Raw genomic sequence first — 15,396 nt, forward strand, 5'->3', positions numbered from 1 at the left:
TCAGATAAACGACAGATAAACGGAGGAATAAAAAGACCTTACTGAGAAATCGTTACGAAACATCTCAAGCTCAAAGCTCTTCATTCACTGAAACCGAGGCGCCCCACTGACGCCTGCTGAGGGGAAATAGGGTTATTTAAAAAGCCACTAACAGGATGGTGTGAAGCTAATCCTTAAAACTCACGTTTCGATACCATTGAGCGTGTTTCACCAATAATTATGGCAATTTATTACTCCAGTGCTGGCTTAGTGTTTTGTTTTTTGGTTTTTTTTTTTGAACTTGTGAGGAAGATCATTTTGGGTCACTGGACATGTGTATGTGTGTGTGTGTGTATGTGTGTGTGTGTGTGTGTGTGTGTAGTACTTGAAACGTTCTACCATTTTAAACTGAAATTTGCAACCGTCTTTTTGTATAGAAACCAGACTGTAGATCTCGAGCTTTAAATATGTGCTGTTTCTGTTGGTTTATGATTGAACAAAGTCACAGCTTTTAGAACACGTCAATAAGTAGCATGAACACAGAATAATAAGTATTGATGTGCAGCTCTCAGTAGGGTGATGTGCTTTGAACGAAAGCTAGGCATAGCTAGATAGCTGCTCATCAGTCTATCCAGGTCTGAGCAATAAAACCTGCCCCAACCTGAAAATGTGTCCTTCTGCAAACCTTCTGTCTGACACTGTGACTGTCATTTCCATTATTAATGAAGCAAATCAAAAACAAGCCATTTCACTAAACAGCAGACCCTCACGTTGTTACTCATTTAGCATGTATGTTGTCATGAATAGAGAATGACTACAGAAATGAGCAAACTGGTTCACTGTGGAGACTGACACCAAGCGTGTGTGTGTGTGTGTGTGTGTGTATAAGATTTTCATTATGTAGAATTATTCAGATGTATAATACACAGCCTACACAGGCCATCCCACAAAAAAATCCAGCATGTGGCATCAGTTGAAAAGTTTCCTGATTCTGCCAGAAACCCGACCTGATCTGCAGACCCGATAACCCTGCTGACTCTCTCCTTTATTTCTACCTCATCAATACACATCTTCAAAGATCAAGAGATGAAAAAAATCATAATTCTAACAGCATTCTTCTGAAGCTAAGTAATTATCACATGTTCTTATTAACACTACTCTAAAGGTTTCCTAGCACTGTAGTGAGCCGAGTTCAGATTTTAAATATTAATTACAAAAGCCAAAGTCTTTAAACGGCTGCACAGAGCCACGTTACAGACCAAACTGACTCTGTTCGACCTGTTACCCATCATGCATCAGTTTGTCAAATGCAATATAAATGGTTCGTTATCAACACCTCTGTTTAACTGGATCACATTCAGGCTTTCCTGGTCTAACCTTGTCTATTGAAAGCTGTGTATTGAGGTTGAATGAAATCTTGCATAAAGTACAGATGCTCTATTGCTAGGTCCAAATATTCGCTACTTCAGACTGATATTTGATTATCGCTCTGTTGTGTGATGGCTGTCGTTTGGTATGTTTAGTAAAAAACCAGATCCATGCTAGAGATGAATAAAAATCAACACTGTGGGTTTGTAGGTGTAAGAGAAAAAGTTGCTTCTTTTTTCTTTCTCTTTTTTTTCAATCAACATACTATCACAGAGACCACAGTGAGAGAGAACAGAGTTCATACAGAGGATACAATGATGTTTCATCCAACTCTTCCTGGTAACTAAAAAACAAACCCCCAAAATAACTCTGCGCGTTCCTAAACGAAGGGTTTCTCTTCTGGTTTATCGGTGGCACTGCGGTGCCGTAGCCTTGTGTTTGGCCTTGTGTTCACTGTTTCTTATAAACACAGTATAAAGAGACACACTTTAAACAGTGCCATAAAGAGTTGCACAGGTAAACACAGTTCTGTTAGAGTGGATATGGTTTAAACCTAGTGACGAGTTTACTGCCAGTAAAACTATACGGCCATTTCGGAGCGAGTGTGTAGCGCTCACCACAGCACATGCACATCATAGCTGAAGTTCGTTCTCTGTCTACATTCGACTTGAAAAATGATGGATGTGACATTTGAACGGTAGAGTCTTAGTGTCGGTGAGGTTAATAATTGTATTAGTTTCCTGCTGCACTGTGCGATGCATTTACAGTGTTTATTTATTCCTCTTTAGTAGCTGCCTGGTCAGGGTCATGGTGCTGTAAATTAGGCTATAAATTGTGTTTATATTTTGGGAAATAGAACAGACTAAATTCGTTAGAAAATACTGCTGCCAGGAACAAATGACCAGAACCAGTCAGAGCCAGCAGCAGTGATTTCAGTGTTTCTGGCCACGTAGTGGTAGTTAATCTCTTTCACCAGAAAAGACTTGAATAAACACAGACGAGAAGCACAGACACACTGTAGATGCCTTGGAAGAGCTCCACTGACTGGCTTTGATTCACTCTTCTGAGTTTGTGTTGCTCTTCTGATGTTGACATTTTGTGGATTTGGTTTGTTAGATGTTGAATAAACATAAAAGAGTGTGTTTATGTGTGTGTACACATTAGCTCTTCTGTAGAAAAGGCAGAGCACTAAGGTCAGATCATTAAGGACAGAGCAAGCACTGTGGTGTGTGTGTGTGTGTGTGTGTGTGTGTGTGAGAGAGAGAGAGCTCAGGTTTTCATATAAAAAGTTTTTTTCTCAGCTTGGCGGATTGGCTGATTAATTCTGTCTCCTCCCACTTTTCCTTTCTGTAGATTACAAAAGACTGGATGCACAACACACACACACACACCCTTCATACTCTCAGGCATCCTCAGTGGAGACAGTTCAGAGACAGGACTAGACAAGGACACCTGTTTGTGTTTGTTGTTGGAGTGTGTAAGTGTGTAAGTGGGGTGTGAGGATGGGAAGGCTGGGGCAGGACAGTGTGAGGCATTCACAGAGCAAGCTTAGTCTCTCGGCTTCGTTCGAGGCTCTCACCGTTTATTTCACCTGCATCAACTCGGTTAATGGCAGCGGCGCAGGTAGGAAAGAGTTTACTGTCTAAAACCACGTCCTGTTTGGGAAATGCATGTGCAATACTACTACTGCTACTAATAATAATAATAATAATAATAATAATAAACTTCATAGAGTGCTTTTGGTAGCTCAGAGTGCTGAACAATTAACTAGTACAAAATTAAATTAAAGCAAAAAAGATTAAGAAAATAGTGAAAATAAAATAAGTAGGAAACTAAGCATAAGGAGCGAACAACTACATAAAATTAAACGTAATAAAATTCACTGAAAAACAAAATAATACAAAGAATTATAAAATAATATATGAAAAAAAACAAAAATAAAATGAAATAATAATCATCTCAGTTATAAACAGTATAAACAATAATGATTATAGGAGGAATGAATGAATGAATTATCAGTGAATAATATGCGCTCTATTAACTATTCTCTCCTTTTGTCTCCTTGAAGTAAATACTTGTGTGTACACACTACAGCTGAAAACTAAAAGAAAAAAGAAAAAACTTATATCAAGAAATATAAACAATCACTATGTACTTTTTAAAATTTCGATTATTTTTACAATCCTTTATTGTTTGCTTACATTTTAAGTGTGTTTCTGTCCCGGTATGAGAGTAGCTCATTCAAATCTACTACAAGTTCATCCATATTTACTACAAGTACTAATACTAACGCATAGTTTCTACACAAAGTGTACCGAGTACCAAGCAAACCATTAGTTTACTGTGACATGTACTAGTAATAGAATGGTTATGATACTTATTTCTGAAATTATTTATTAGAATTTTATGTGGTATTATTATTATTATTATTATTATTTAAAGTCATCCTTCATGATCGAGTGTGCATGCTTAACACACACACACACACACACACACACACACACACACACACACATAGGCCACCATGTGTAGAGCCCTCTGCTGGCTTAAATAAGTTTCTGCAGAAAAAAAGCTTCCCTATACTGTATATGGCTACTTCAGTGATTGACTTTTTTGTCTTAATTTTAATTTACTTTGATTTCATAAACTGCCCCAAACATCACGAGACGCCTGACATGTGATAATTGCAGAAGCTCTTTAAAGACTCTTTAAAGGCTTTCTCACTGATGGTTGAGGAGGCACTAATGAAGACTATGAATATTTTGATAAAAAATAATAAAATTAATAACAGCATGTTTTAAAAATGCATCACTGGATCAGACCATAAAACTGATTAACCCTGCCAGGTGTCTGCTGTGATCAGTTTCACTGCTTCCCAAAAAGGCACGATTTTAAACTCCACATACCAGAGCAGCAGCAGCAGCATGAGGGTTTAGATTTCTAAAAATTGTTAAGAGGAAATGCTCAGAACCAACAATGTAGAAACACTACTTCCATAGAGTAATACCTTTTAAAAAAGACTTTTTTTTTTTTACCAAAAAAAAAAAAAAAGAAATAACAGATTTCTGCCAATGCACCGAACCTGGGTATCATATCATTCTATCATTTTTCAGACTTTCATACCATCACACAGATACACTGCCACTCCCTCGGTGTGAATAATGGACACTGTGTTTCTCTGGCTTGCTCAGATAAATTCATACGTTTACAATTTATATCCTGAATGTATTTATTTCTGTAAAGCTGCTTTGTGACTATGTCCATAGTTAAAAGCGCTATTCAAATAAAATTGAATTAAGTTGAATTTCTGCTCTCCTTCCTCTCTCTTTATGTCTCTTATTCACAGAGGAGGGAAAGAAGAAGAAGCCGGTGCGTTTGGCCATTCAGAGGAGTGTAGAGACGGGTTTGGCCATCGAGATGAAGAGCAGAATGACACGACAGCCGAGCAGAGAGACGGCTGAGGAAGGAGAGAAGCCCAAACCGGGAACGTACGCAAAAAATCATTTTCCATTTTCAAAATCATTAACTGCTATTCTGAATACGGGGGAAAAGGAGGAAAACATGTCCTGGTATCACATAACATCAGATGATAGTTCTACCAAGTTCATTTCAACACTTAGGACTCATATTCATCATCACTGATTATTTTCAGTAACAATTGTCCAGGTCAGTAATTTATCTTTAGCTCATAGCATTGCACCAGACCGCTGGATCAGCACAGTGTGTATTAATCAGCTTTTCAGCACTTACTGAACTTTATTAAAGCGTATACATGCACTTCTGCTCCATGCAGCATTATACTAACAGTATTTTGTCCCTCTGATTTGTCCTTAGTCTTATATTCCCTGGCGTAAAAATCTCAAGAGACAGTCAGTTCACCGAGTTCTTGGACGGTCTAGGCCCCGCCCAACTCGCTGGGAGACAGACGCTGGCCACGCCCCCAATGGGTGAGTAATGCTGCTTCTTGCTTTGTGTTTATTAGAAGTATATACAGACATTTATTTAAAGTCTGAGTGTCCTATTGCTTTGTTTTTAATCATTTCAAACATTCAAACAGAATTAGACTTCTACTAATGAAGCTTGATAAAGCCTTGTTTCTAATAGATATCTTGTACAAAAGTTTGTATATTTTGATAAACACCTCGGACATGTTTATCCCGTTCAGGCGATATTCAGATCGGCATGGTGCACAGGAAAGAGCGTCTTGATGTCGAGGTGATTCGTGCTAGAGGTCTGGTGGGCAAACCGGGCAACAAACAGACGCCAGGTGACAATCCAATTTTTCTCCTTCCACAAGACATAGTGGATGATTTGCTGTCCTTTGTTTACTTCTTTAGTTTTGCACTGGGATTATGAGGCTAAGTGTAGTTTACAAATAACATCAGTTTAAATCAGAATGTTTTCTGTAAATGTCTGCCTCAGACCACAGCCAGTTCTTCAGTGACGTCACACAGTTGTGTTGATGTGGTTTAGGACACAATGGGACTAACTGTGATCTATAAACATGAATGTTACTGTGTAGTTGAAATGGCATCGTGCAGTAGGTTAACCTCAGGCTACAGCTAAGAATCTAACTGCAGCTGTAGAGTGTAACATACATGAACCAGCCAGAAGAGATAGCCAATTTCTTGACCAGAGATATTACTGCTCATCTCATAGTTTTCTGTTATTTACTTTTTGTAGCACCCTACGTTAAGGTCTATTTACTGGACAATGGGAAGTGTATAAACAAGAAGAAAACACGGCTGGCGAGGAAAACGCTGGACCCTCTATATCAGCAGCAGCTGCAGTTTGAGGAGAGTCCCGAGGGAAAAGTGTTACAGGTAAAGCTCCCACACAACAGGCGTCATGAAAAGAAAATGTGAATGGGTGTGTTTTACCGTCACCTGTTTTGTTTGAAGAGCAAAGAGATGACATTATTGAAAAAAGCACCAACCTAATACAGCCAAAGCCACAGAGAGACCCAAACACACCCTCACATCTATTTATCTGGCAACTTCGATACTTCGGACAAGATGAAACTCATCTCAGTGATAATTTGGATTTTGTAACATTCCAGATATTTCAGTTCAGGGGCTGTATTATAGAAAAGTCATTTTAAGCTGCACGTTCAAGACAGGATCCAAAACTAGTCTAAAACTAGTCAGTAATCAATTATCATGTCTGTTACCTAGAAAACAACACCACACACAGCTGTTTGGTGTAAACGGGTCACTGTTTTGTAACAACTACCTGTAAAAATGTAAAAACAATCAAAAAAAGCATAATTTTAAAGAAAATAAACTTTATAAACATGTTTTATTTGATTATTTATTTGTTTCATCAGCATTAAGACAGAACAGAGAAGGTGTTTGGCCTCTTCAAAGCTGATTACAGCTGGTCAACCAAGTGCACACTGTAATCTGGCTGTTTGGTTAATCTCCGGAAAATGGTACAAACACAAACAGAAAAGACTCCAGTGGTTATCCTAGAGATTGGACACTTGTTGGGGACTTGATATAGGATGCTCCTATAATCCTACAGCTATTGTTCGAAATAAGATCTTATGTTTCTCTGTGTTATTTTCTGTTGCATTAACCAAAGCATATTAAACGCATCATTTTACTTACAGTTGTCTGATTATTTCGTAGCAGTCTCTGTCAGATTTTGCATGTTGATCATACTGAATGTCTTTTGTTAACGTTAAACCCATACCATGTTTTTCAGATCATCGTGTGGGGAGATTACGGCCGCATGGACCACAAGTCATTCATGGGCGCCGCTCAGATCCTTTTGGACGATTTAGAGCTCACCAACATGGTGATTGGCTGGTACAAACTGTTTCCCCCCACCTCACTGGTGGATCCGACGTTAGCTCCTTTAAGCAGTAAAGCTCCTGAAGGAGCGACTGACAAATCAAATGTTCGCTCATAATGACGCCGAGATGTCGTCTGCATGCTTCACGCTGCGTCCCGTGGGAAGGCTGAGAGCAAGAACACGCTACCGTCTTCCTGCTGCCAAAAGAGAAACGAGGAAATGGGGAGACGCAGGAGCCGAGCATTTGGGTTCGAGCATCATTAATGTCAGACAGACAGCTCAGAGGTCCCAAGCTCAACTCATTATGGGATAGAAGAAGACAAATAACACTATCTCGAGGTTAAACAGAAGAGATCTTTCTGGGATGGAAAGACACAAACCTTTGGCTGATTTGTTTCCTTTTCAAATGGACAACAGTGTGATTTATCCAGAGCTTGGGATGTCTGTGGAGAAATGACAAGAAGACACCTACAAAAAGCCATGTGGACCAACGAAGGGTAGCCTGAGAGAAGGAGAAGAACAGAGGGTTCCAGTGGAGCTCAGAAATCCAAAACTCGACTCCCTCAACAAGGGTGTGGCTGGTAGGAACGACGAAGAAAACTGAAGCTCTCTTAGGATAATGTATACAGAAAGAGAAACAAAGGTCAGCTTTTGAGAGAAAGATGACAAACCTTAGCTGTTCTGTTTCATGTCAGTGTTGTTTTTCCAGAACTTGGGTGAAAAAAATAAATCAAAACGCACAAAAAGCCATGTGGACCAACAGTAATGGGCTAAAGAGATTAAGATTCATTAAAATGGACGAATCCAGAACAATAAAAAATAAAGCCAATTTCAGTTGATTTAAAGAGAATGATGATGACAGTAACATTTATTTGGATGTTTTGTTTCATATGCAAAAGGACCTCAGTGTTCTTCATACAGAGTTTGGGATGTCTGCAAAAAAACAACAACAAAAAAACAAGAAGAAGAAGACACAAAAAAGCCATGAGTGGGCAAACAAGAGAGACAGAAAGCGAGAAGAAGCTGAGAATGACATCTCCAAAGCCCTGCTGCACTTCCTCCACCAAGCCAGATAGAAACAATTAAATATCAAAAGTTCCTGTTTTGATAAAGACTTGACAAGAAGATTCGAAAACAAATCTAAAACAAGAACGCTTTTGCGCTCTGGTATGATGCTGTTTTCAGTGATGTACTGTATTAAAGTCATGAGAAGAATTTTTCTCTTTTGTTTTGCATGGATGCAAATTATACTAAAAAAAACGATTATTTTCTTCAAGGCTGCTACTAAAAAAAGATCAAAACAAGAGCCCGATCTGCCATTTTTAATGGTTTCTATTCAATTCAGTTAAGAGAAATCTCCAGTGCATGCTTTACAGTAAGACTGACTGCGATGAAGATTAAGATGTGATTGTCGTTATACTTCTGTATTTTTTGCAGATCAGCAGCAGTGTGGACCGGGAAAAATAAAACCCATTTCCAAACACAAAAAGATTTTAAAAATACCGTATTTTCCAGACTACATGGTGCGGTCTTTTTCACCTTGTCGCTGCTACAGTACGTTCTCAGTTTTGCATTAGGCTTATGCTGTTTCTTATTGTGATTATTTTTCTAAACAAATACAGAAACTGAAATCACACATTTCAATAATCATGCTTAAACCATAACCGCTGTCCTGGAGGATAGAAATCACCAACTTTTAGCCAAATGGAACCTCCATGCTCAACACTTTAGTCTTTTTTTTCCTCCATGCAGATTTTAGGAGGCTATGACTTATAGTCTGGAAAATACGATAAACAGATAAGACCCTTAAAATACATTTATTTCAATCCAATGACTTGTGGTTATTATAATTGTGTGCAAACTGCACTTTTCTCTTGTTTTCATCTTCGGAGGCTGCCATGTTGAGTTGTTTCCACTGGGAGGCACTGTGTTTTACACTTATTGTCTTTTCACCTTTCATTTCTCCACTCATTTGTCCAAAATCAGGCATGTCAAAAGAAAAAAAAAAAAAGGTATTAAGACTCACTCCCACTTTTGAGCATGTTTTACTAAAAGATGAATCAGTGTGAGAGTCAGTGGTTAGTGCATGTGGACGTGAAGCTCAGCTCTCGGATCCTCAACTTTATCAAAAGCTGTTTAAGCTCATTTTGTTTCCCATTTAATTTATTGCATTTAATTTCCCCTTTAAAAACCAGGTGATTCCCAGTGAACAAAAGAAAAACCACACTTTTGCAAGGGAGACCTGGCCACGTTGTTCAAATGGATATCAAAGTAATTTTATATTTAACAGAAGTTGACTAGTAAGGTTGCAAGTATATTTTATTTTAATATTGTAATAAAGAAAAGGATTTTAAAAAATGACCCCATTAGACAGTACAGTATGTCACAGACTGGTTTATGAAAATGGGAAAATTGCCACACAATTTTTAATTGTTTTCTTGTTTTGAGAAAAAATAAATAATTAAAAAACACTGTGATTTATTCTTTGCCTGTTATTTATCATTTTTTCCTTCTTCCTGGATCGAAATAATCATGGATTGATTGGGGAACATGAGTTGAAAAGGTAAGGAGATCTTACATCCACACACAGTTAGAGCTCTGGCACTATTGTTTAATTTTGTTCTATTTTTCACTTTCCGCTTCTGCCGCATTTTCATTTTGTTGAAGAACGCTTTTGTTTTCTTGTCTAAAGACAGCAAGCGGAGGCCATCCACATCAGATCTGTCTAAAATCATACCAACAAATCTTCGAGTAAGAGGTACATTAAACCCTCAACATGGCAAACGTCCAGCTTGTTCGGTGTGCAGGATGTTTAATCACTCTTCCTCCGTCATTAGTACTAGCTTTATTTGTGCTAAGTGTACATTAGTTAGCTCTCTGACGGAGAAGATTGCAGCATTAGAGGTGCGCATCCAGACTCTAGAGAGGGTTAGTGAGAGTGAGAGCAGCAGAGTTTCTGTAGGGGAAAGTCTGAGTGCTTTACACAGTGTACGCATCCAACGCCAGCCCCCATGCTGCCACCACCATGCTGCACCATGGGTATGTTGTTCTTTTGGTGATGCGCTTTATGGAATTATTATACCTTTTGGTATTAGTCTCATCAGACCATAACACATTTAGCCACATGGTTTCAGGTGATTTAGTTGAGCTTAGATGTTTTTTTTTTTGTGAGAAAAGGCTTCTGTCTATCCACATGCTGTCACATGCAGAGAGTAATCAGTACTTGTCAGATGTTCCTGCAGCTCCTTTAATGTTGCTGTAGGTCTCTTGGGAGCCTCCCTGGTAAGTTTTTGTCTTGTCCTTTTGTAAATTTTGGAGGGACGTCCCTGTTCTTGGTGATGTCACTGTGGTGCTCCCGTTTCTCCACTTGTTGATGATGGGCTTCACTGTGTTCCATGGTACATCTAATGCTTTGGAAATTCTTTTGTACACCTCTCCTGATCGATATCCTTCAACAGATGAGATACCATGCATGCTCTGTCAGCTCTTTGTGGACCATGACTTCAACAGTTGGATCAAACCAAGAAGACATCAATATAATCCTACAGAAACAGCTGGTCTTTATTTGGGGTTAATCAGAATAATTTCAGTGATGACAGCTGTATGATAATTCCTTTTGAACATGAGACTGAATGTGATCAGTTCATTCTGAACACAGCCACATCCCCAATCATAAAAGGGTGTGCACACTTATGCACCCAGGTTACTGTAACTTTTTTATTTTTCCTATTTTCCTATGTTTCTGATTGTTTTTCACTTAATTTTTATACGTTGTAATTTCACACTGAGGGTGGAAAAAGTACACAACAAAAACCTGCCATTTTAACAGGGTTGTGTAAATGTTTTATATCCGCTGTATATTGTATTCATCTAATTATATATTTATTGTAAATATTGTGCTCATCATTTGCTTATATTAGCAAACCTGTATCCTAGTGGCGCCTGGCAGTGGCAGTTCCAGGGTCGGTGGATATCCGGGGCTTAACCCAGAGACATCTGTGTAGGCGTCATAAGAGGATACAATCTAAATTATGTGTTTAAAAGTTTCTACGGCAAAGCTTCTTCATTTTTAAAAGAGGTAAATTTTTACTTATTGCTTACTAAAATAATAATTTAAAAAAAGGTCACAGTGGCCTGAGTTGAATTGAAAACTTTTCACATCTATTGCCTGCTTTATTCCACCACTACAGACATTCATCTGAAAGTCATCCTCAGTACTGCTTTCTGCTCCTTTCTCCATTTCTTTTCCCAGCCTCTTCTCTCCAAGCTGATTCATCTGTCACACAGCAGAATGGCTAGCATAGCTCTGTGATTATATTAATAAATATATAACCTTCACTTCACTACATGAATTTTTGTGAGAATAAATCAATAAGTACACTCCTGGGGGAAAATTTACAGTGGAACTCCCCAGGGAAGATGTAATCTTGATGAATTACAGCCCCCAAAGCTAACAGAGAAAAATCTGTCCGTAAGATAAGATTTGAACCATTTCAGCACATTACCTTTTAGGCCAAGCCAGTGTTCTAAGCGCTTAATTAAAATCTCATGGTCCACCATTTCAAACGCTGCACTGAGATCAAGCAAAATTAAAATAACATTTTTGCCATTGTCCAGTTATACAAAAATATCATTTAGCACTTTGACCAACACTGTTTCAGTACTATGACAGGATTTAAAGCCCGACTGAAAGGACTCACCAATTCAATGCAACATAATGTGTGCTTGTAGTTGCTTAAAAACCACTTTTTCTAAAACCTTGGCTAAAAAGGGTAAATTTGAGATCGGTCTAAAATTATTAGGATCCTCTATTGCCAAATTAGGCCTCTTTAAGAGAGGAAAAACTGTAGCATGCTTAAAATCTGCTGGACAAATGCCCTGACTAAGGCATTTGTTAAGTAGATTCAACACCATGGTCCCTACACTAGAAAAAATCTGTTTAAAAAGGTGAGGTGACATAACATCCCCTTTCGATGAAGACGGTTTAAGATGTGCTACAATATCTGCCAAAACTGGAAGAGTAATATAATGGAATTCTCTCCATTCCATGCTACAAGGCACAGCCAGGTCCACAGAAGAAACCGCCTGCAGTTTCGGAATTTTAGCATGTAATTCAACAATTTTCTTATTAAAAAAATTAAGAAAATCTACACAATTCAGGATAGAAGGATCTGGGTACCTAGTTTGCAAAGGATTAATAACTGAATTTATGGTCTCAAATAAAATTTTAGGGTTATTTACATGTTGAGTAATAACATCAGAGTAATACTTATGTTTTGCATCTCTAGAGGCCTTCTGGAATGTCAAGAGAGATTCTCTGAAAATCTCATAAAAGACCTGCAATTGAAGTTTTTTCCACCTCCTCTCAGCTTGTCGTGCATGTTGTCTAAGCGTCCGTATGGATTCACTGACCCATGGCAGATGTTTAGTTTTACCCCTTTTAACTTTAAGAGGAGCAACACTATCCAAAATCTCAGCACATACAGAATTAAACTGTTCCAACTGCTCATCAACACTTCAATTCATCAGAGATATTTCAGATACAGAAGATTCATAACAGTCTCTATACAACATAGAGAACTCTGCACTAGTTGAGGAGTCAATTCTCCGAGACAGTACTTTTTCAGGCCGTGACTTTCTCTTATAACAACAGACATTAAAAAACACAGATTTATGGTCAGAGAACACTACCTCATCAATCATAATATCCTGAATGGGCAGGTTGTAAGATAAAACCAAGTCCAGTGTATGGACCAACTTATGAGTTGGCACTTTAACCCACTGTATCAAATCAAAAGAGTCAATCAGATTCACAAACTCTCTGGAAACCGCATCCTGCTCACAACACAGGTGCACATTAAAATCACCAATAATTAAGAAACAGTCAAATTGTGTAATCAGCCAACTCACAAAATCAGAAAATTCATTTATAAAATCCCTGTTTGACTTTGGAGGGCGATACACAAGTGCAACCAGCACAGGATTAGTCAGCATTATCTGGAACATTTGTAACTCAAAACTATTATAAAGTTCAGGAGAAATCATCCGACATCCGATTTCATCTTTAAAAATAGACATAAGACCCCCACCTCGGCCAGTTAACCGAGGAGAGTTATAATAGGAGTAACCCTGTGGTAAAAGTTCAGTCATCGGAGTCAGATCTCCTACCTTTAACCAGGTTTCCGACAGAAAGAGAAAATCCAGCGGATGATTTGAAATAAAATCATTAAGCATAAAAGTTTTGTTTCCCACGGTGCGAACATTGAGTAGAGCCATTTGCATCATGGCCTTCTCTTTGATCGTTTGCCGCTCGCAGCGAAGCGAACAAAGATTCCGCAGCTCAATGCCTCTCGTGCAAAAACGGGGCCTTGCTGTTTGTCTTACAAAGGCCGGGCCATCAGGAAGTATCGGGTGAATCCACACACGCCCGTCGTGAAGCGCCCGTAGACCCGAACGAAGTACGGCACGGAACTCTCCGCCACCCACGGCCCACATCAGTTTTACAATGAATCCGCCACGCTTTCCTCGCTTCCTGCAGCGTCTTCTTCGATAAGCGCCGGGAGAGGAGCGGCACAAGTGCACAGGAATATTCTCCAGGAGGTGCGGGGGAATAAAACCAGATCCCTTAAAATCATTTTTAAAAGCAGCATCCATAGTCGTCTGAATTTTCTCAGTGTGAGAAAAAAGTGTCCAGCAAATGCCGCTGTGAGTCGAGCACATTTCATTAAAAATATCTTCTCTGGAGTCTGCATCAGATGAAAATTCTTCACACCCTGAAATTAAAGGAAAACAAAAGTTTTATATTTAAGCTGACAGGTTGAACATGAACATTAAACACCAAAGTAAAGTTTAAGTGCAAAGTTTTAAAAACTCACTGAATATGAACCTGTTTAAAATCAACAGCTCTTTATAGAATCAGGAGCAGGTTACTTAAACTATTTCTTCACTAACATTGATACTTTTTGTTTAATGAGTCTAAATATTTGTTTATTTTATTTTTGTATGTTTATCTGAAATTCTTGTAAATCACCTCAGGTCCTGTAGTTTAAGACTGAAGAGCTGCTTATTTTCTGAGTCTCTGAGTTTATTCCCAGACAGATCCAGTTTTCTCAGGTGTGAGGGGTTTGATCTCAGAGCTGAAGTCAGAGCAGCACAGCCTTCATCTGAGACACCACAATTACGCAACCTGCAGAGAGACAATGACACACTCTTCACTCTCTCAGTTTATATAATTTTCATGGATTACTGCACTTTTATATCTAGAAGATACTGTGGAGTTTAAATTATTACGTTTACAGCATTTAGCAGAGACCTTTATCCAGAGCGACTTATAGAAGTGTGTGTTTGGGCGTCACTACATGCAAATGAGCTGTGCAGAAACGTGGATGATCAGTGTAAGCACACGAGTACAAAGAAAATCAGCCTTTCTGTCAGAAACATTTACACACAACTTTATAAAGACTGATAAATGAGGCCTAATGTGTGTGTGTGTGTGTAATTCAATTTGATCTTACCTCAGTGTCTCCAGTTTACAGTGAGGATTCTCCAGTACAGCAGAGAGACACTTCACTCCTGAGTCTCTGAGTTTATTCCAAGACAGATCCAGTTCTCTCAAGTGTGAGGGGTTTGATCTCAGAGCTGAAGTCAGAGCAGTACAGCCTTCATCTGAGACACCACAATCACACAACCTGCAGAGAGACAATGACACACTCTTCACTCTCTCAGTTTATATAATTTTCATGGATTACTGCACTTTTATATCTGGAATATACTGTGGAGTTTAAATTATTTTGTTTACAGCATTCAGCAAAGACCCTTATCCAGAGCGACTTACAGAAGTGTGTGTTTGGGCGTCATTACATGAAAATGAGCTGTGCTGGAAACGCACTTCACACATTATGGGTGATCAACGTAAGCAAACAAGTACAAAGAAATCAGCCTTTCTGTCGGAAGGCTGTTCAGTTTGACTTACACAGACATTTACTCACAACATTATAAAGATTAATAAATGAGGCCCAATGCGTATGTGTGTGTGATTGTGTGTGTAATTCAATTTAATCAAATTTGCAGAAACAGTCAGCGCTGAGTTTCCTAAAAGCATTGCAAAGTTAAGATCATTTTAACTGAGAGAGAGTGTTCAAAGTGATGCTCGCTCTACCATTAAATGATGATGTTTGTGCTGCAATGCTTTTGGGAAAAAAGATCAGAAAAAACACATCAATGTGCACTGAAATGAAATGCTTTTCCTCCTCA

General features: G+C 38.6%; 2 protein-coding genes across 2 annotated transcripts in view; one reads left to right on the forward strand and one right to left on the reverse strand.

Moving 5' to 3' along the window:
* The first annotated feature begins 370 nt into the window (after nt 1–370).
* Nucleotides 371–9,556, forward strand: LOC113546187 (regulating synaptic membrane exocytosis protein 4-like). The gene is made up of 6 exons (XM_026945946.3): nt 371–2,970; nt 4,694–4,835; nt 5,182–5,294; nt 5,513–5,614; nt 6,031–6,170; nt 7,054–9,556. The coding sequence occupies exons 1-6, from the start codon at nt 2,850–2,852 to the stop codon at nt 7,258–7,260; spliced, it is 825 nt and encodes a 274-aa protein (XP_026801747.1). The 5' UTR covers nt 371–2,849; the 3' UTR covers nt 7,261–9,556.
* Nucleotides 9,557–13,778: 4,222 nt separating this feature from the next.
* The window catches only part of LOC117595892 (NACHT, LRR and PYD domains-containing protein 12-like), a 55,342-nt gene continuing 53,724 nt past the window's right edge, over nt 13,779–15,396 (reverse strand). The window contains exons 16-18 of the mRNA XM_053228287.1: nt 14,658–14,831; nt 14,174–14,329; nt 13,779–13,916 (exon numbers count right to left, since the gene is read on the reverse strand). Coding sequence (XP_053084262.1) covers nt 13,910–13,916; nt 14,174–14,329; nt 14,658–14,831 — 337 coding nt within the window. The 3' untranslated portion in view covers nt 13,779–13,909. The remainder of the gene's footprint in view (nt 13,917–14,173; nt 14,330–14,657; nt 14,832–15,396) is intronic.

This window comes from Pangasianodon hypophthalmus, chromosome 23, assembly GCF_027358585.1.
Source record: "Pangasianodon hypophthalmus isolate fPanHyp1 chromosome 23, fPanHyp1.pri, whole genome shotgun sequence".
Taxonomy (NCBI): domain Eukaryota; kingdom Metazoa; phylum Chordata; class Actinopteri; order Siluriformes; family Pangasiidae; genus Pangasianodon; species Pangasianodon hypophthalmus.

Bases quoted from the DNA above. Each gene is read 5' to 3' on its own strand.
- LOC113546187 (XM_026945946.3), top strand. From the start codon at position 2,850: ATGGGAAGGCTGGGGCAGGACAGTGTGAGGCATTCACAGAGCAAGCTT. The intron at 4,836-5,181 runs GTACGCAAAAAA...ATTTGTCCTTAG, and splicing joins GAGAAGCCCAAACCGGGAAC to TCTTATATTCCCTGGCGTAA. The intron at 5,295-5,512 runs GTGAGTAATGCT...TATCCCGTTCAG, and splicing joins GCTGGCCACGCCCCCAATGG to GCGATATTCAGATCGGCATG.